At 48.8% G+C, this 20,383-nt stretch overlaps 1 protein-coding gene and 1 long non-coding RNA gene across 2 annotated transcripts; one reads left to right on the top strand and one right to left on the bottom strand.

The window, feature by feature from the left end:
• Positions 1-1,289: 1,289 nt before the first annotated feature.
• On the top strand, positions 1,290-5,755 carry LOC135423182 (galanin receptor type 1-like). Its single transcript, XM_064673168.1, has 2 exons — positions 1,290-1,854; positions 1,957-5,755. The coding sequence occupies exon 2, from the start codon at positions 2,050-2,052 to the stop codon at positions 3,376-3,378; it is 1,329 nt and encodes a 442-aa protein (XP_064529238.1). The 5' UTR covers positions 1,290-1,854; positions 1,957-2,049; the 3' UTR covers positions 3,379-5,755.
• Positions 5,756-10,225: 4,470 nt separating this feature from the next.
• On the bottom strand, positions 10,226-19,634 carry LOC135423183 (uncharacterized). Its single transcript, XR_010434734.1, has 3 exons — positions 19,343-19,634; positions 18,320-18,399; positions 10,226-15,503 (listed from the first exon to the last, which is right to left on the bottom strand). It is a non-coding gene; the product is annotated as an uncharacterized LOC135423183 (long non-coding RNA).
• Positions 19,635-20,383: the final 749 nt, after the last annotated feature.

Raw genomic sequence — 20,383 nt, 5'->3', positions numbered from 1 at the left:
AAATCAAGGGCATTCACCATTCAGTGACAAACAGCTTCCACTTGGGCTGTATTTGTTACCTTGCTCTCTCTCAGAGAAGGCAAAGAAAGAGAATAAAAATTAAACACCTCGAGCAGAGGTATCAGTTACTCTCACCAAGCATCTCCCCCTGTGATTCACTGGCATCCTCTGAGCAGCTCCAGTCAAAAGCTTCATTTTACAAACCAACCTTGCCCCCCAACCAAGCCCTTCCACTTTTCAAGTGATTCTTTCCATGACCCACTCTTCCCATTCCTTCAGTTTAATAGAAAAGACCAAAGGTTGGGTTTCTTTGGGAACGCTTCTTGGTTGGGTGGGGTTAACCTATGGTGTGCCAGGCTCTGCCAGAGCCAGGAGAGTGGGTGATGTTAGAGCAGAAGTGAAGCGCCCGGGTCCCTCCCTGCCCTGCTGCGGCTGAGCCCAGGGACCCCAGGAGAGGAGAAGAAGGGGAACATCGAGAATAATCCACGACTGGACCAGTCCCGTCCTGTCCATGCCCGGTGCCTGCCCGGCCCTGGCGGAGCTGTCCCTTCAGCACCCCGGCCGGGCCGGTCGGGCTCTTGGCGCCCGACGGGAGGAGAGACTGGCACGGTTTGGCTCGGCTCAGTCTACCCCGGCCCGGCCCGGGCAAGGGCTAGGCTTGGCTGAGCCTATCTTGGCTCGGCTCGGGTAGGGACTCAGTCCATCCCGGGCCGCCCCAGCCAGCGCTCCCGGCGGAGGGTCGGGGGCTCCTCTGCAGTGCAGGGCAGGACTGGGGGAAGGGGTGTGTGGAGGGGTGCGAAGGGGTGCGGAGGCTGAGCCGCCCCTGCGTGTGCGGGGAGGGATCGGGGAGTGCAAAGTGGGGGCGGACACGCAGAGGTGCGGGATTGGGTTGGAGGTGGGTGTGAGGAGCGGGGGGGTGGATGCTCAGGGTGCCTGCGGGTGTGCGGGACACCTGTAGGAAGGTGCGTGCAGCCGAGTGCGTGCAGGGGGAGTGTGCACAGTGTGTGTGCGTGCGGGTCTACAGACCCGCGTATGCGCTGGAGGGGGTGTGTGGAGCCTGTCGGAGGTCCGTGTGTGTGTGCGCGGGGGTCGCAGGACAGGGCTGTGCGTGCGTGCGGGGCTGTGTGCGGGGCTGTGTGCGTGTGTGCGGGGTACAGCGTGTGCGGGGCTGCTTGTGTGTGCGGGGCTGCTGTGTGTGTGCGGGGCTGTCGTGTGTGTGCGGGACTGCTGTGTGTGTGCGGGGCTGTGTGAGTGTGCGGGGCTGTGTGAGTGTGCGGGGCTGTGTGAGTGTGCGGGGCTGTGTGAGTGTGCGGGGTGTGCACCGTGTGCGCGGCGCGGGGAGGTTGCCGGGCTGGCGGTGCGGTGGGTGCGTGGGTGCGAGCACGCGCGTGTGGCAGCGGGTCGGGCGCTGCCGCCGCGCACACGGACACGCGGACACACGGACACGCTCACACACACACACGCACGGCAGAGCTGCCGGCGGGAGGAGCCCGGCCCGGCGCTGCCCGCCGTCCGCCCGGTGAGTGCCGCCGCGCCGCGGGAGAGCCGGGGAACCGGGGGGGACCGGGGGTTTGGAGCCGGCCCGGGGTCCGGCAGCAGGACCGCGGGACACGCGACTTTCCCGGGAGGGAGCGGGGGGAGTGGCGGTGGACTGTGGATGGGGCTACTCTCCGGGATGCGGGGAGTCGGGGCGCCTTCCCGGTTCTCCCACCGGAGGCGCCGTCTCGCCGCGGCCGAACACGGGGCTCCCGCCGGGCTCGGGGCTCCCTCCGGCCCCGCCGCCGCTGCCCGGACCGCTGCCGGTGTCGGTGCCGCTGCCCAGCCCTCCCGCCCCGCACTACGGCCGCTTCTCAAGTAAGTTGCGGGTAAGCAATTGCTGGTCCGGCAGGTCCTCGCGAAGGGCGATCGCTGCCCCGAGTGGCCGCTCACCCCTTCTCTCCGCACCCTCTCTTGCAGGTAGGGCTGGTCCCGGCTCGCCATGCCCGGAGCACTGGGAACAGCGCGGCAGGCTCTGCCCCGTTAGCCCGGGGCGCCCGGGGGATCTCAGCCATGGATTCGTCCCCCCCTATCCCCGGGGTCCCCCCTGGACTTCTGCAGGTCTGGCAGGAGGAGAATCAGACCCAAAGCGGGCTCTGGAATGGGAGCCAGGAGCTGGGGTGGGAAGAGCTGGAGAAGATGCTCTTCCTCTTTGCGAAGGAGCCCGTCACCATCAGCCTCACAGTGATGTACCTGCTGTCCTTCGTGGTGGGATTTGTGGGCAACATCATGTCCATCAGGGTGCTGACCCGCAAGCGCCGGAGTCGGGTGTCCAGCCTGAGTGCCACCCGCAGCCTCCTCATCAACCTGGCGGTGTGTGACCTCATGGTGGTGTGCATCTGCATGCCCATCACCGTGGGCAACCTCATCTACAAAGCCTGGGTGTACGGGGACTTCCTCTGCCGGGCAGTGCCCTTCATCCAGGCTGTTTCTGTCTCCGCCAGCGTCCTCAGCCTGACGGTGATCAGCGTGAACCGGTACTACAGCGTGCACAACCCTCTCAACGCCCGCTCTTTCTTCACCCAGAAGAGGATCCTCAGCACCATCCTGGTGGTGTGGTTGTTGTCCTCAGGGATATGCATGCCTCTCATCTTCATGAACAAGCGGGATGAGATTGGGGTGGTGGAGGGCTTGCCCCTGGTCTTTTCCATCTGCAGGGAGATCTGGCCTCAGGAGAGGCTCAAGCAAGCCTACAACTTTCTGCTCTTCTGTGCCCTCTACTGCCTGCCAGTCCTGTTCAACATGGCCATCTGCTTCCTCACGGTGCGCCGGCTGTGGAGCCGCGGCAGCCAGCTGAAGGAGAGCACCGCCCTGAACCGATCCCTGCCGGCCTCCAGGCTGAAGGTCCGCAGGAAGGTCGCACAGATGGTGGTGGCCCTGGTCCTGCTGTTCGCCATCTCCTGGCTGCCCGTCTACCTGATGGACATCTGGATTGATTTCAACATCCCCAAGTCTTTGCAGGATGTGACTCCTTCTCCTTGGATCCTGCAGCTCAGACCTTTTGCCCAGTGGCTTGGCCTCACCAATTCCAGCCTCAACCCCATATGCTATTGCTTTGTTGGGAACCTCTACAGATCAGCCAAGGAAATGAAGAGCAAATACCACCAAAGAATGGTCTCCCTCTTTAACTTCTCTCTGTCTGAAGGGGCAACTCGTTCCTCAGTCCCAGAGCTGCTCTCTTACCCGAGTTCAGTGGAGCCAGCAAGGAAAGGACCCACCACTACCCCTACCCTGGGCAGGAGATGTCAGGGAGGTCATGGCCATAAGAACAAGTGTGGACAGTCGAACTCCTGCCAGCATCCACCTCTGAACACTGTCTCCAGTGAGAACACTTCCTTGTAATTCTGCTCAGGAAGTGCCTCTCATACCCTCATCTGCATTTAAGGACTCTAGAGGTCTTTCTGAACCCGGTATTTTAATGATGGAAGAGAACTTGATTGTAATAACTCTCGACACAGGTTCAAAAGTACTGTGACAGGGAAAGAAACAGGTAAAGAGAGAAAAAGATGATGTATTTTAACTCAGATCAAATTTTAAGACAAATGATTTTTACTGGGGACAACTGGATGTGTAGCCCGTTGCCCAGTCAACAGTCACATAATTAGATAGATCAAGGTCCCAACGAGTGAGCTCTCCCTGCAGCTCCATCTCTGGATGCAGAAATGCTGTTTGGATACAGCAACAATTTGACTGCTTGTTGCTGCTCACCCTTGATGATGAAGAGCAGCGATAAGAGGCACTCTCTGCTCCAAATCCATCAGTTGTAGTTGTAAGCAGTGAAGAAAAGCTGGAAACAGCATCATAAAAAGTAATATAAATGGAGAATTTCACGCACTTTACCACTTGAGATTTCATTGTCTGGTCGTATTGTTTCACTCCTCCATGCAAATAAATTCTCCTTATGTGAAGAGACAGTGCCAGAAGTACTAAAGAAACCATCACCACTCCACATTTGGGAATTCAGAAGGGATAATGTGGCTTCAGAGGTGATTTAGGAAATGCAATAGGAAAATATTTTTTGGGCATCAGCTCTCTTTCTTACAGTTCCTGTGTGTGGAGTGGAAAGAACTAGGTATCTATTAACATGATTTGCACTTGAAAAACCAGCCTTGTTCAGCTGTGTCTGTACCAAACAAAGTCAATGGCATGTGAAAATAAAAATAGAAAGTGGTTTATAGCTAATAAAATCAGAAACAATGAATGCAATGCTATTTGTCTGGGAAGGAACAAATCAAAATGCTTGCTTTTCCTGAGGATCACAAGTATGTTAAAACCTATTTCTTCCCTCATCTCCTTTAAAGGAGGCTTTGATAAATAAATTGTGTATTTTTATTATGTTAGCATCGAAAGGCTCCAGCAAAGCTTGAACATTCTGTTGTGCTGAGCACTGGATCTGTATTCATAAAGAAAAGAGACCTTTCTCCCCGAGATCTAAGTGAGAACACGTCAGACCAGACAACAGGTAGGAGGAAAAAAAGGTACAAAAGAGCCAAAAGGCTGGAATGAAACCAGAGATGAGCCCCTTCCCCATGCCTGGCCAATGCCAGATGTGAGGGGACGTGCATCATCTCCTGGTGCCAGAACAGCCCATGCCCTGGCTACCTGTGCCCCAGCACTCAGCACAGCTTCTCTCCTCTCTCAGCAAACCACAGACCCAACACAGCAGTGTCCCTGGGAGAGTATTTTCCATTTAATGGAACTCGGGCTTTTGATGACTGGGGGCTTTTTTTTTATTTATTTATTTCTGAAGAGAGGAAGGATGTTTTGTGAAATCTAAGTTTCACATAATAACGTGCTGCCTTCCAGAGGGCCTTTTGCCCACAAAAGACAAAAAATAGCCGTTCAACCTAACCTTTGTCATGATCGCTCAATAGCATTTTATTTTAACAATGATCTGCCTGGAAAACAAAATTCCTCCTTGCCAGGCAGTGCCATCCACAATTTGTATCCACTTTATATGAATGAAAAAGACATTACAACTGCCCAGATTTATGGCTTTTATGTGTGCTGGAGATGAGAACATCTGCATTTTTGCAGGTGATACAGGAATGTACGTACTACCTGATCTTTTACTAGCTGTGGAGAAAAGCCTGTAGAGATTTTATTTCCCCTTTCAAGGCATATTTTTAGGGCTGGCAAAATGTGGTGGGCTGAGGGCCATCGAAAGCTCACTCTGAACACCCACTGACTCCAGGTCCTCTAAACAGATGGCCTCCATCCCCAGACCAGATGTGACACAATATTGAAATTTCCCTAAGTTGTCCTGACCAAGGTGTTTATTCCTACCCTGAATAAACTACAGTGAAAGGATCATGATGCCAGACCAGCTCCATTCCGTGTGGTGTCCTGGCTCAGAAAATGCCGAGATCAAATGATGCAGTCAAAGGTGCAAGAAATCCACATTTTGGTATCCCAGAGGAGAATTTTTTTCTCTGAGTTCATGAGCTGACGCCTGGGTCCTGCCTGAGAGTCTCTGTACCCTCCACAGAGGCAGAAAATACCAGGAACTGTGTTCTCCTGAGCCTACCTGGGCCTTCCCCTCCTAATGCACATGCCCATGCCTTCCTCCAGCCCCATAGCACTCCTGATCACTGAGATATGCTGTGGCAAAGGCCACTTTCACTGGGCAAGGTTATCTCCTCTTCACCCTTTTAAATGTATTCTGCAGTTTCATTCAGTGTCCCTGTTTTCCTATAATAAAGTCAAACTGCTCACTTTATCTCCTCTTTGTCTCCTTGGTCGCTCCCTCTCTATCCCCCACACTCCAACTCCTTCTCCACTGTCTCTACAGTGAAATCTCCCCCTGCCTCTTGCTGTTATCACTCCCTGCCACTGAATTCCCCTCGCTCTATCGATTCATTCATGTCTTCACTCCCCTGATGAAAAATCCCTTCCTGCCCTGCTAGTCTGAATAGCTCCTTTAGTGCTGCAGACACCTGTTTGCTGTGGAGAACACTGATTTATTTTGCACGGCTTTACCCGACGGCTGCCAGGTAGTAATGAATTTCGGTCACCATCACCCAAGGGTAAATGAGAAGCAGTGACGTCAATGTGAAAGCCACACAGCATCCCGTGAGCCACCCAGGCTCTGGCAGTGATTTTATTAACCTGAACAGGTCTGGGTAGTGCAGCAGTGCCTGGGTGACTCACGCTGGATCCAAGTGAGGTGAAACCTCAGCACTTGGGAAAGTGGCTTTTTCCCTCTCTGATCTGATAAAAGATCTCTTTATATTTAGGGCTGAGAAGACAACTCAGTGTCCTCCAGGCTGCACAAGGTGCTTGTTTCAGATGGCAGGTACTTTGATAGGCATTCAAGGGACTCCTGGTCCTTCGAGGAATCAGGAGCAGACACGGCTCTGGCTGGTGAACACAGATGGTTTCCTCACAGGAGCTCAAGCCGAACGTCTTGCACTCAGTGTGTGCTTGAGGAAATGTGTTTCCCTCTAAATGTGCCCAGGCAGACTGAAGATGTGAATTTTAGGTGTGTCAAGGACATTTTCCTGCAGCAGTGCTGCTAATGCATCTCAGTCCCACTCTTCCCCCCATGGGTCTTTCTTCTCTGCTTTGTCATTTGAATCAATACAGGCATTTTATCACATTACCGAAATAGGATGTTTAAAGCAGCTTTACTTAGAATTACTAAATCATTTCAGTTGGAAAAGACCTCTAAGATCATTGAGTCCAGCCATTAATCCAGCACTGCCAAGCCCCCACTAAACCATGTCTCCAAGTGCCATGCCTACACATTTTTTAAGTCGCTCCAGGGGTGGTGACTCCACCATTGCCCTGGGCAGCCTGTGCCAGTGCTTGAATCCATTTGCTGTGGTAGGAACTTACAGAGAGTTGCTGTTTGGTAACTCCCTCTGGGAACATTCCATGAACTGTTCTTGTACTGTCAGTGCTGTCTCAAAGATGCGACAGGTTTATTTTCTGCCTGTGAACCACGGGGGAGATGGAAAAAGAGACAATCTTTCGTACCAGGTATCATAGATGTACATACAATCACGACTGGTATGCAGGCCTCGCATGGAGATTGATGAATCACTGTTCCTTATAATAAAATACTCAGGGGAAGCCAGTGAAATGATTATACAGCATGTGTAAGGGCAAGGCAGAACCTCTTCTCCCACCGTGGCAGCCACAGGGCTCTCAGGCAGAGGAGGTGGTGAGGCTGAAAGCAATAGAAAGGGTCCAAGAGGAGACTGGACTGTTCACTGCAGAAAAAGCCATCAATGGCTATTAAATGCAATGATGAAACATCCTAGAGGGCACTGGGTACATAACCTATAACTTCCACACTCCCTCCTTCCCAGGACACGTGCTACCAGCCACCACTGGGAGCAGGCTGCTGGGCTGAGCATCGTTATCTATTCAGCATCCTTGTTCTTACATTTCTGTGCAAAAAATCCTCCACATTAGCCCGAGTCCTGTGTTAAAGAGGAGGGTGAGAGCAGAGGATGATTTCAGGCCTGGCATAACTTGACCAAGAGTAAAACTTTGCAGGACACAGCCATCTGGAGGCAGGACACGTTAGCGCTGACACAGCGCAGGCAGAGAGATGCTCACTCAGTCACTCCCAGAGCAAGAGCTGAGGAGCCCTGGGGGAATGGTGCCCACTCTTGTGCAACACAACAGAATCAACAGATCCATCCCTCTTCTAATAATCATCAACCCTCTTGATGGGTCAGCACCTTCACTGCAATGACCCTGAGCATCCCAGAAAGAAGAATGCCCTCCAAAGGGAAACTCCTGCCTGCTGGAATTTTACATATTATTCTTATGGATGCTGGGATTCAAACCAGGATAGAAGCTGGCTGGTGAGTTATCTGCAACACCAGCAGCCCCAGCATGGTTCCTGTGTCTCCTCCTGCACTCCCCCCACCACAGCACATGCCACACACAGCACCACCTGAGCTCTTTTGACTTGAAATATCTAAAAGAACAGGGAGAATGAAGGGCTTGACTGGGTTTCCAGTGCATTGTGATGCTGTTGCTGTAAAGAACTATCAGTGTACATTTTCTAGGAAAACCAGTGCAGCTCAGTTTACCTTTGTCATTATATTAGGCAAGAAAATAAATCCTTGGCATCTGCTACAAGAACAAACAGAAGAGCAGCTAGAAGCAGGTATAACCAAAGAGAGTGCTGGAGCCCTCTGGGACAGTCAGCTTCCAGGAAAGTACAGCTTGCCTGGCACATATGGGAATCATATAAGACTTTCCCAAACTTTCTGGGAATGAATGACTACTGGTCTAGTCAGCCCAGGGGCACAGGAACTGCAGTAGTTGCTTTCTCTGCCTGCTAAACATCTTTAGGCACAGTCCTCAGACTCAGAACTGACACAACATGTCTGCAAAGTCAATGCAGCCTCATGTGACTGCCCACTCCCAGGTTTCCCTGCCAGACCCTGAATGAGGCTCCTGACTGCCCTGACTTAGGGATATTTTTCCTCCCTTAGCTTGAAACAACCAGGAAATATTTTAAAATATTTCAGCAATAAAGATGGAGGCAGCTCTTGCAGATAACATTTTTCCAAGTGAGGAATCTACACCAGAGCCTTCCTGTTTGGTGTCTCTTGCTGATTGCAAGACACCCCCAGAAGAAATCAATACCCAGAGCACACTGGTGAAGAGCTGGCTCAGGAATGCCAGAGCAGGGGGCACTGATTAGCTTGTGATTATCCTCACCCCATGGGGTAGGAGAAGGCTCATGGAGCTGCAATGTGACCTTTCATTTTAAATGTGACCTTTGGTTTTCTATGCCCAACCTTTTCCTCTTACTTCATTGCACCTTGTCTAAGACAGAGGGTTTATGTTGCAAACCGGTGTGTGTGCATGAATTATCCAAAGATAATTTATTTTTAAAAATACATATGAAATATTTCTGCATCTGAAAGGTCCAGGAATTAACAGCTTGTCCCCGTTTGCCTTAGCCTTGTCTCTGTGAGGTTTTATGATACTGAGGAGCACAAGCTGCTGTGTGCACTGTAGGATAAAATCACCAAACTTAAATCACTCCTTTATCAGGCAGCATTTCCCAGCTCTAGCCTTCTACCAGGCTCTCTGGGTCCAACCTGCAGAGCAGTGAGCAATGGCCTTCCCCTGCCCCTGCCAAAGGTGGCTGTTTGGTGCCTGGCCAAGCACTTCCAAGCACCAGGGATCCCATCCTCAAGCAGAGCCATTAAGGAGGATTTCCAGGCTGGCTCCCGTGCTCCACGAAACAGGCTTGGCCACATCCTGGAGATCTATTGCACTTGGCCAATACAGACTGGGGAGATTGAACTCTTCTCATTACTAATCCCTGCAGTGAGACTGAGCTTGCAGAGAGTGGCTGCAAGGACCTGCCAAGCACGAGCTGAGGATGCTCCAGCATCCCGGTGCCTGAATGGAAATGCTGCTACCCCAGGTGCTGCATAGTCTTCTGCCTTTCTTAATTTTCCACTTGAGGTGCTTTCAGTCAAGCCCTGCTTTCCTGTCCTCAGCCATTCAACCACAAGAATGAAGCTGCTGAATTAAAGAGCTTTATGAAAGAGTCTTCAGGCAGATGTATCCCATTACCCAGTGCTCACAAGTCATGAGCTGCTATTTCTCAGTGTGAGAAAGGAAAATGTGGCAAAACATTCAGGAAATAAGCTAAAAGATAAAAAGGGGAATGAAAGAAAGTCCAGACAGTGAAATAAAACCATCTTAAGGCAATTACTGGGGGAGAAATAGATCTGCCAAGGATATTAAAGATCTCATGCACCTGCTAATCTCTTCTGATAAAGGTCTGACTGGCTAAACTAATAACACTATTAAATCTGCAGTAATCAGTACCAGAGGCAGCCTAAGGATCTCACAAAGACACATGCCTGGAGGAAGACCTTTTCCAGCATGACTGTGCACAAGCAGCAGCAGGTAAGTGGTACCTGCGCCTGAGACGCAGCGTAATTGCTAAGGGACTGTGACTCAGTCACCTCCTCGTTGCCTCCCTCAGCTGAGAACTGAACCCAGAATTCCAGAGGCTTCGTCCAGCACTTCTGCTTTTTCAGACTGTTTCTCTGGGCTCTGGGTAGCACAGGAGCAAACAAAAGAGTTCCTGCGCTGCGTCACCGCACGGATCGGAATTTGGAGTGGGCTGACTCATAAAGCCTCCATCAAGGTGGGATGTTCTCCTTCAGAAGCTATCGACATAACACAGCCCCTGGCAAAAGTATCCAAAATCCTCCTCCTCAAGTCCTCCTTCACGAGTCTTTTCTCAGTTGTGAGAAAAGCCTTGGCAGGGCCAAGGCTGCATCTGCTCCTCTGAGTGGGAGGGGAAACAGGCTGGGCTGGGACAAGCAGCCACATGAGGTCCTCGTGGTAGCCCTGGAACATCAGGGAGAAGGTGCAGAGGTGCATTCAGGCAGCAACATGAAAGGGTGATCAAGAGTTTGTGCAAAAGCATTTTTTGGCATCATCTTTCCAGCACGGCTCCCGAGTGCCCGGTGAGGCGGTGGGGAGGCTGCTGCTCTGTGACTGGAGAGTGTGCCCAGGATATCTGCTGCCCAAAAACATGCAGGTCCTGCTTCTCTTTCATTCCCTATCCACCACTGTTGGTTTCAGCAGTATCTTCTGATTCACACCAGCAGGATATTAGAGATATTAGAGGCACTCAGTGAATGAAATATTGCCAAGATGAGGCTGCTGTCACATCAGCTGCTGTAATTCCATCGCCTGAATGGATCTACTCCTAATTTACAAGTGAGAGCTGGATCTGGCACCACAGGCTGAGTACAAAGGTGTCATTTTTATATAGTCAAATTTATATCTGAAATAAATACCACGTTAGACCTTTCCAAGAGGTCTGAGCTGCAATGTATTCCTTTCTCTCCCTGCAGAAAGGTGAAATTCTCACTAATCCTTTCAGGTTACCTTCGGGTCTCGAGTTTGGATATATTTTAGCCATCTGCTTGTTCCACACAGACCATCAGGGGCCAAAATGGGCAACAGTGTCCTCCAGGGAGTCCTCCAGCAATTTGCTATAAGGGATATTAAGCCCCTTCTTGAGGCTGCCTTTTGCCAGGAGCAACACAGCAGCCCAATGATGTGCAGCTTCTTGCAGCAAAAATTCAGATAATGAAGAATAAATAATTTTCCAGGTATATGGGCTTTTCTTGTATGCTTCAGAAATAAGGAATTCTTACATATAAATATACTTCCTACCCAATAACAGTGCAGGAATATCAAGTTTAAAACCCCTTGGTCCCTCCAAAAATTGATGAATATCTTTGTGATCACAGGCTGTGAATGGAAATGTATGGCTTAACCAAGATCATGTCACACCGAATTGACAGTGGGAGATTGAAATGGATCTGCTGACACACATCCCAGAAGGAAAACACCTACAGCAGCCACATTTCTGCATCTGCAAGTGCAGCACGGGAAGGCTGTGTAGAGTGGGAAAGTCTTTGCTCTCAAATAACAAAATACTCCTCTTGATCTCATCTCCTTAATTCCCTTCATGAAGTCCAGGCATGACAGCCCAGAAGCCAGAAATCTGCCAAATTTGTCACAGAAACAGCAAAGCTTTTCTGCAAGGCACAGGGCCAGAAATGGAAGCCAGAACTCCTAGAAACAGCAAACGACTCTTTCCCAGCCTTTTGCTCCATCAAGCAAAAAGCAAAAGTTGGATAAATGGGGAGAGAGTGATGGATGTATGAGTCTGGGCAGTGGTAATGGAGCAGGTCCCCTTTCTCCATACCTACCATCAAGGAAAGCCAAGAGAGATGCTGCCAGGACACAGGGAAAGCTCCTCTCGCTCCAGGCTTGGTTGGCTGCAAAGGTACAACACCAGCTGGACAGCAAGACCTTTAATTTCTTATCTGCAGACTTGAACCTGTTAAACCAGAGGCAATCTTTGCTGCCTGCTCTTGTAGCACAGAAATATGGGCCATAACCCAAGGACTTTTCTGATGCTGGCAATTGGAGGTGACTGGAGGAAATTCTCAGGGAACAGCACTTCTGGTGAAAATCCTGCCTCGCGGGAGCAGAGATGTGCAGTGCTGGGGAGAAGAACTCAAAAGGGGTGAGAAAGGGAAAAGTAGTGTTTCATTTTTGCTGATAAGCCTGAGCATGTTTGGTCAAGCAGCCTTTGCTCATGGGAAATGTTTTGATAGATTATTGTTGTACAGGGTTTTTTTCCCCCAAGTCCTTTCTCAACTGTGAGAAAAGTTGATCGTTGTATTTTTTATTCCTTGGCATGTTGTGCTGGAATAAGATAAATCTGCAAATAAAGGAGTGAGATGATGGACTGTGACACTGAAAAAAGAGCTGGACACAGTGTTGAAAACAACATAGATTGTGAAGTAGCAAGAAAGTATATAAATAAATTAACCTTAGGTGAGCACATATCTGTACCTCTGCTAGGAGGAGCTGCTCAAGAACCTAAAAACCACCATAGGGACTACACAAATTTATCTTATTTTACATGCCTCTCCTCTTACTATGTGATGGTCTGCTGTCCACAAAGGGGAAGGGAGAGACAACTGGCTTTGGGAGTCCCCGCTGTCCTTTCCATGGCCTCTTAAATAGAACATGGTCCCCACGTCTCCATTGTAACATCACATGAGCTGAGACTTGATTTCTCTCAGTCCTGCCACCCTTGAGGAGATGCCAGGAGTGTGGTGCCACAGGCTCCACAGCCCATGGATTCAGTCCAGGAAATAACAGGCTGGAGCCACACAGGCTCCATTGCAAGGACTGGGCCCTCAAAGGGAGTGGTATCTGCATGTGTCTGAAAGCATGGCCATTTAATTTGTCCTTTCTTTGCTCCTATTTTTATTGTGAGCTGTTTAAATTATACAAATGAGATTTCCTCTTGTTTCGTCCCCAGAGAGTCAACAGCATTAAACAAAACATTAAAATATACTCATAATCACGGAAACTCTCTCATATATATTTATAATCTCAGAATTACTGGCATTAATGCAGAAGTGGTTTCTTTGAGCTTATCTCTTCTCGCTGCTTCTATATCCAAAATATACAGCACACAAAAGATAAACACATTGAAACCGCCCAGCCATTAACACATCTGCCATCCAGAAACAAATTCAAGGAACAAATTTACAAGGAAAAGCCAGTGAAGGAGACAAACACAATTACAGTGATGTGTCTCCACCGCTGTCTGATCACTAAGGACAAGAAGTGTCATTCCAAAGACTGGCTACCTGGGGGCAGTTTTCAACATGAAAAACACTAAGAAGAGACAAGGAGCGAGGTGGAAAACCACAGTGACCCAGGGCAAACAGGCTGGCTTGCTACCTACCCTCCAGAAATACTGGCTGATAGCCAATACAGAAGGCAGGAGTTAGCCCATGTTTTCAATGGTTACACTAAAAATACTTCCCATTTCCAGAGAGAAACAAGACACCCAGAGCAGCCCTCAACTGTACTCTACAGAAGAGGGGGATAGGAAAGGGTGAAGGTGCTCAGTGCTTTCCTCCTGGGGAGGGATTGCTGCAGGTTTATCCAAGGGTGAGGAGAGTCAAGCCTGATGTATCTAACCAAGGAGACAGCCTCTTCCTTGTGCTCTAAGCACTAAACACAGATACAAACCCTCTGACACACACAGCTCAGCTGGGGCATCTTTGCAACCCCATGAACAACTCCAACACTGCACAGCTTTCCTTCTAAGTTCTTGGAAGTTTAAGGCAGGAGCTGCTCTCCAGCACAGCACCATGATAATCTGACTTATTCAGAAGCCCTCAGCCTCCAGATTCCATTTCACACTGATGCTTTATGCCTGTTTGTAGGTGGCCAGTGTCTGCTTGATTTGCGAGTACCCCTGAACCGCTCACAAATTCAATCAACCACCCTGGCAGGAATCACTCCCACGGTTGCACCAAATTTGAGGGAGGTTACAAGCAATGACCAGTCACAAAAAACTGACCTTCAGCATCAATAACTGATGCTGCTAAAGCTGACTCCTCAGACATTAGTAAGACTGACTGCTGCTCCCTGCAAGATGTGTCGATGCCAAGTGCACCTTGAGTGTGTATTAGCAATAAGTTACTGTAGGTACCTCTCAGTTTCTTCCATCAAAAGCCAATCACCCTTCTCCCTTCCCCATGGCAACCAGGGTTTAGTAATCACCTCATCACCCATTCCAAATTGAGGCTGTAATACATGTTCCCAAAGACTGAAAGCTCCTGTCTTTATTAAACTGCAAATATTTGTTACTCACTCAGACAAAGCATCTTACAGGCTGCATGTGGATAAATGTTCCCTTCTCCAGTTTGAAGTATGGTGGGATGGGAAGGGCAGAGAAAGTAAATATTTAAACAGCCTGCTAAAGGAAAGCCGTGCTTTGAGACGCAGGAAACCAAATGCTCCGCAGGTGAAACTTCCAACAAAAAAAGCAAACAAAGAATCAGGAATGAAGAATTGCATTTTGCCCACAGGGGAGCCTTCTCTCATATCTTTTTTTCTGGCTTTTGCAGACAAGCTGACAGCCTGAATTATCAAAGCATTTGTGCTACACAGAAGGTATTCTCATTTGGGGGCTGATGCAGCAGAAGACATCTAAGATGGAAATGGAGCTCAACATTTGTTCCTTTGCTGTCAGCTCTGGTTACAAGAAATGAGCTTCTACAGCTTCCAGCCTGGCCAGAGACAAAACCAACAGTGGATCTCCCACTTCCAAATGTGCTGCCAAGGAGTCTGGAAGTGGAGAGCTAAGACTCTAAAGACGTGACTGAGGGTGCTGAGCACTCACTCACTCACAGCATTTCTTCTCCAGAACCATTTGTTTCACAGGAGTTTTCTAACAGCAGATTCTGGTCCAATAAAAAAAATTTGAGGGCTGAATTTTACTCAAAAAACATGAAAAGCCAACAGAATCATATAAATTCAAAAAGGAATGATCACAGTTTAGGGGCTTTTTTTCAAAATATTTGTATGGTAAAAATGATGCTAATTAGATGGCATGATAAAAATAGGGGAAAATTAAAGGTGACAATGCCTTCTGGGGTAATATCCAAAACTTCGGGAAAAACTCTTTACAGAAAGGGAAGGAAGATCATAAGATGTACAGGATTTGGAATAAACTTAAAATGCCTCCGATAAGAAACCACTCACATAAATGTGCTACTTGGTGGCACCATCTACTGGGTGTCACAGAAACAGCTGAGACATGGAGGAACTGAAACCAGAGTCATTTGCTGTGTCCAGCGGAGGGGAGAGAGCACAGAGCAGCGTGAGGCTGTGGCATGGGACTGTCAGGGTGTAGGATCTGCAAAATCTGGAAGAGCTCCTGGCTCCATCTCACAGAGTCTTCCCTACCAGGTAGGAGACTCTCTTCCACAGGCCCTCTCTTCCCATAGTCTTCAAAGAAAATAGCAAAGTAGGGCACCTGAATTGTCATTCTGGTGAGAACACACGAGCCCCATGTTAGCGTCCAGCTAGGAAATGCTGCGTGCACATTTCTCCTCCTTCATCCAAGAAATATAAACCTAAGAGAACATCCAACAGAAACATTAAGTAACTCTTTTTGAACTCCTTCTCTTTCAGTCCACACAGGGGACAGGGTGTGGAGCCAGCTCAGAAGGAGGGTTTAAATTAAAGCATACAGTAATCACGACGCCTTCATAAAGGCCTCCCCGCTGGACTCACCCTCAGCTGATGGTGACTAATCCTTGTGCTCTTTGGTGGCTCTTTGACACATCTGAAAGCACCCAGCCCCTCCACCATGTCATGGAGGTGGCCTCCCATGACCTTGCTGCCTCACACCCCCAAAGTCAGCATGGATTTCCAATAAAACTCCTCTTCCCAAACCCCAGCCTCCCAGGCACTCATGGAGCTCACATCTGCTCTCCTCTAAAGCACATTCCTGCAACAGGAACAGACCTCACAGTATCCTCATAAAGGATCCTTAAGCTTTTCCTTACAGGTTTCAAAGATTATATAAAGATCTCCCAAACACTCACACCTTGTTCCTGGAGAATTACATGCTGTGCCTGTCACTGAGTAAGATAAAGTCATAAGCAATTGCAAGAAGAAGATGCCAGTTTGGTATTGCCCTCTGTTAAATTGCTTAACACTAATCCAAGTTTTTCACAAGACTGCTCTCAGGTATATGCCTGGAACATTTGATATGTGGATTTAATCTCCACCATCACAGATTCAGCGGCTCTTGAAGAAATAATACACTTCTCCATGACGTAGTTGGCCCAGAGATCCTTAAGATGATATGAAATGAATAGGAAGTCATGCATTTTCCTAGGTCTGCTGCTGCAATGTGATACCTCATCAGGTCTACTGAGAGGGTATTAGTACTTTTATGACCCAGGTTTTGATGACAGCTGGACATGTCACTGTGCCCTAAAGACACTTCAGTGAATTCTGGGATATCTGAAATGGTGGTTCATTGTATTTTGTCTTGTCCCAGCTCTGTAGGGAACAGCCCAGGATTCCTAGCCCATGCCTGAATTGCACCATTCCATAAGCAACCCCATTTAAACAGTAATGACATATTAAAAATCAGCTTGAAAAGAACCCAGCATTAAAATTATTGAGTCTCTGGACTCTATAAAGAGAGTTAAATTTAATTCCTCTGCTTCTGTTTCATGTACCAGATATAGGGAAATTGAGAGGTCTTTTTTTTTAGAATTCAGCTTTGAAACCTAGTTGATGCCTCAGCAGAATCACTGCCCTGCATCACACGCCTGCTCACATCGAGACTTCAACACCACGTCTCAAGGACAAAAAAGGGGATTTCCACAGGGACTTGTGATGTAACAGGATACAAGTTGCTGCTTGTCTTTATGACGAGCTGGTGAGATACTGGAATCTTCATTCCATGTAAGTGGAACTTAAATTATTTATAGATGAGCTACTTCAACCAACAATTTTTGTGAGACGTGAGGGAATTCTAGATTTCACCACATTTCCCAGCTGCAGATAAAAACAATCTGGAAAAAGATTTTCTGACGACTTCGTGATGATTTCGAACTGTAGTTTCTTCCCCACGCACCAGCTTGGTGTCTCTCACAGGTCAGAGACATGGATCTTGTTACTTACATCAACTTTCATTTATGGTGAGAAAACCTTTATCTCTTCTCTGACCCCGACTCTCCAACACCTGAGCTTTTAAAGCAAACAGCAAAATTGGATTTTTATGACCTTTAAACTTCAAGAATAATTTTTTCAAAAAACATGTAGCAATGGTTCTATTTTCATTCCAGCCATTGATGATGACTATGTTTTGCGATGTTTTATTTCTATTTTTAAGACCATCAGAAGGATACTACTTGAGACAATTCATGTATCTGCTGCAGTGATATTTTTGTACTTTGTTTTTAAGATAAATAGATAGGGGTAAGCTGAACTCTACAGAGTAAAAAAAACCAGCTTGTGAAAACGCTTGCTGAGGATGCTGTTTATCAGTTGCTGCAGAACCACAACAGAACATGGCTTAGTAATATATACTTTATAATGCTAATCAATAAAGTAATTGAAATATTTAAGGCATTTCTTTCATGTTTTTCTTTTCATGAGAAATGAGTATTAGACATTAAACACATTCTTTCAAAACACTTGAGAGTTGCGGGGTTTTTTCAAAATGATGCAAAGCCCTTATCCCTCTCCTGTCTTATCTCAGCCCCTTTGTGTGGCCCAGGGTTCTTAGAGCATGGTCCACTTAGAAGCCATTAGTCACCTATTGGCATATTTAGGAGTCTGATAGCTTTGAAGATCTGATCCTTGTGAGCACAAAGTGTTTGGTCACATCGGGTGCACGCAGCACCAGATTGCTTGGCAGCACAAACACGGAGTGACAGAAGGACACAGACGCAATCACCCGTCCTTGCTGCTGAACCAGCCACGGCACTCGATGCCATGGTGAGTCTGACTAAACTCAGAGTTGGGCACACTGGCCCCCAAGATGGCAAAACACCCACCCTGGGTGCCTGTCTCTCCAGAACCATCCTCCACATGCAGGCAGGATGCTTGTGGAAGGCTTCTTTAGGACAACACTTTCCCTCCTAAGTCAGCTCCTGGCCCAGAAAAGCACTGAGCCACTGCCCACTCGCTGCAATGTTTGTTCCTCAGCAGTTTCCAAGTGCTGTTTTAAAGCTGCATGTCATAACAGCAGGAACTCTCCTCTGACAGTGTCTCTGCAAGTCTCCCTTGAAACCTGGTGATGGTGACAGATGCCAAACCCCGCCACAAGAAATGGCTGTATGTGCTGTTCATCCCCCGTCTGCAGAGGGCATGACAAGGGAGAGAGCTGACTAACAGACAAATAGGATGGTCTGGAGGCTTTTCTTACCTGGGATTCTTCAGGTCCATCTCTATCTTCTGTCTTCTCACCCTTCTCCACCAACAAGACATTTCTCCATCATCAGCAACCTGTCATAACAGTGAGAGAGAGAGAGAGAGAGAGAGGCCATTGTGGGTCTGGCTTCCCAGCTGATATTATTTGCCTTCCAGGCAGACAGGGAGTTTGCTCTGGGATTTGGGTCAGTAGTGTTGTTTTTCTCCCTTGCTGTTTGACAAACCTCCTGCCTGCTACACACAGGCAGGTCTTGTCCATCACCAGCATCTCTTCAAACATCTCCCGAGCAGCAGGGGAACAGCAATGAGAGGTGCTCTCAGCCAGGTGGAAACAAGGCAGATGGCTTCCTCTTCAGAGCTTCAGCTCCACAATCTGCTCCAGATTTACAAAACACTTGGACAGCAGGAGCTGTCTGATGGATGAGGGAACCAAGACCAGTGACTGGTGAAACTCGTTTTCTTGCCTGATTTTCTTCCTGATCATCTCTGTCCTTTCTGCCATTTCTCTTCACATCCAGCTCTACTCCCCTTCGTGATACTCATCTCTCAGGTCAGCAAGTCTTTGCTCTTCCCTTTTTTTCTCACTTTCCACCATCACCTTTTCAGAGATGCAACAGGAATGAAAGCAGGGGAACAATGTAAGATTTTGAAGTCTACTGTCAGAAACAAGATACCAACACACGCTGTTGGCTACCAATGGGTCTCATCCACAGCAGTCCCTAAATCCAGGCTCCTGCATCACTTTGTCCTCCTAAAATATTTATGCTCTCCCATAAAAGTCATCCCTAGTGCTTTTGCCTCCCCAGAGCCCCAGCTTTGCCCGCAGCCGGATGAGATTTCCCAGCCGGGCACTAGGTGGCAAAACATCCCGAGAACGGGAATTTCCCACCTCGGCTCCTTCGGAAGGGGCTGTGGGAGCTTTGGAGCGTGCTTCAAACACAGCTGAATATGCAGAAATCGCAAATCTAAACGCACAGAGGCCAACAGAGAGAGGAGTTGATTTGTATTCCCGACCTACCTTCGGGCAGAAGGGTTTGCGTACGAGCGTCTGAAGCTGTTTCCTTCACCGCAGCTCTCCCGCTGACGCTGTGGCCGTAGAGCTTCAAATATGCAAACAGCGGCCCCGGTGAGAGCAGAGCCGTATCCATTTGCAGAGATGCGCTTGCGACGCGTTCCTTGCCACAGGCACGGGTCAAGCGAACGTGCAGCACGTGGCCCGTGGATGTCTGCCCAAATCCTGCTGCTGGGGCACTGCCACCTCTGTTTATAGGGCACCCCATCCCTGGACTGTGGGTGCCAGGACCACTGTGAAGGAGAGGACAGAGCCATCACAGCCTCCCAGATCCTTCTCCCTCACCCTAAAAGGCCCCCAGTCCCACGGATGCAGCCTGACCTGGCAGGGTTTAGCTCATGAAGGAGAGTTTCCTGCTGCTCTTTGTTGCACATGCAGGGGGGTCACCTGAACCACAGTCCAAGTCTTACCCCCAAACACATCTCCTGACCAGGCTTGGGCAGATCTCTTGGTGGGAATCACCTCTCCCCTTTGGAGCCAGAGCCTTTCCCTAGTCTGTAAAAGCAGATACAGAAGATATAGGGCCATGCAAGTGACAGGCCCTAATATTTAACTATTAGATTCTTGTGCCACCAGGCTGAACTCTCCTCTTTCCCCCAGGGCCTGTGTCCTTCATTTACCAGTGTAACTACCATGTCCTGCCTAGTCCCTCCTATATCATTCACAGTTTTGGCCAGTTGCAGGGTCCAGAGCAGGTGACTGAAAGCGACTTGTCCAAAAAAGAGCCTGGCCCTCAGGTCCTTGCTCTCATGATTCCCTGCTGGCAAGAGCCATCTTTTTATTCCATAGTAATCAGCCCCTTGATGGGACTCAGGGACCGAGCAGCCTCAGCTGCAAAGTGGTGTCAGTCATTTCTGCCTTCCCTGCCAAAAGCTCTCCTTCCCCAGCTACAAAACATCACACACCGGACTTTGTTGGGGGGTGGGAGCTGGAACGAACCCACAGATACTTGACCTCACAAGCTGCTTTTTCCTCCTCTTGTAGATC

Source organism: Pseudopipra pipra, chromosome 16 (assembly GCF_036250125.1).
Source record: "Pseudopipra pipra isolate bDixPip1 chromosome 16, bDixPip1.hap1, whole genome shotgun sequence".
Classification (NCBI taxonomy): Eukaryota; Metazoa; Chordata; class Aves; order Passeriformes; family Pipridae; genus Pseudopipra; species Pseudopipra pipra.
This window is presented reverse-complemented; position numbering and strand designations above follow the sequence as displayed.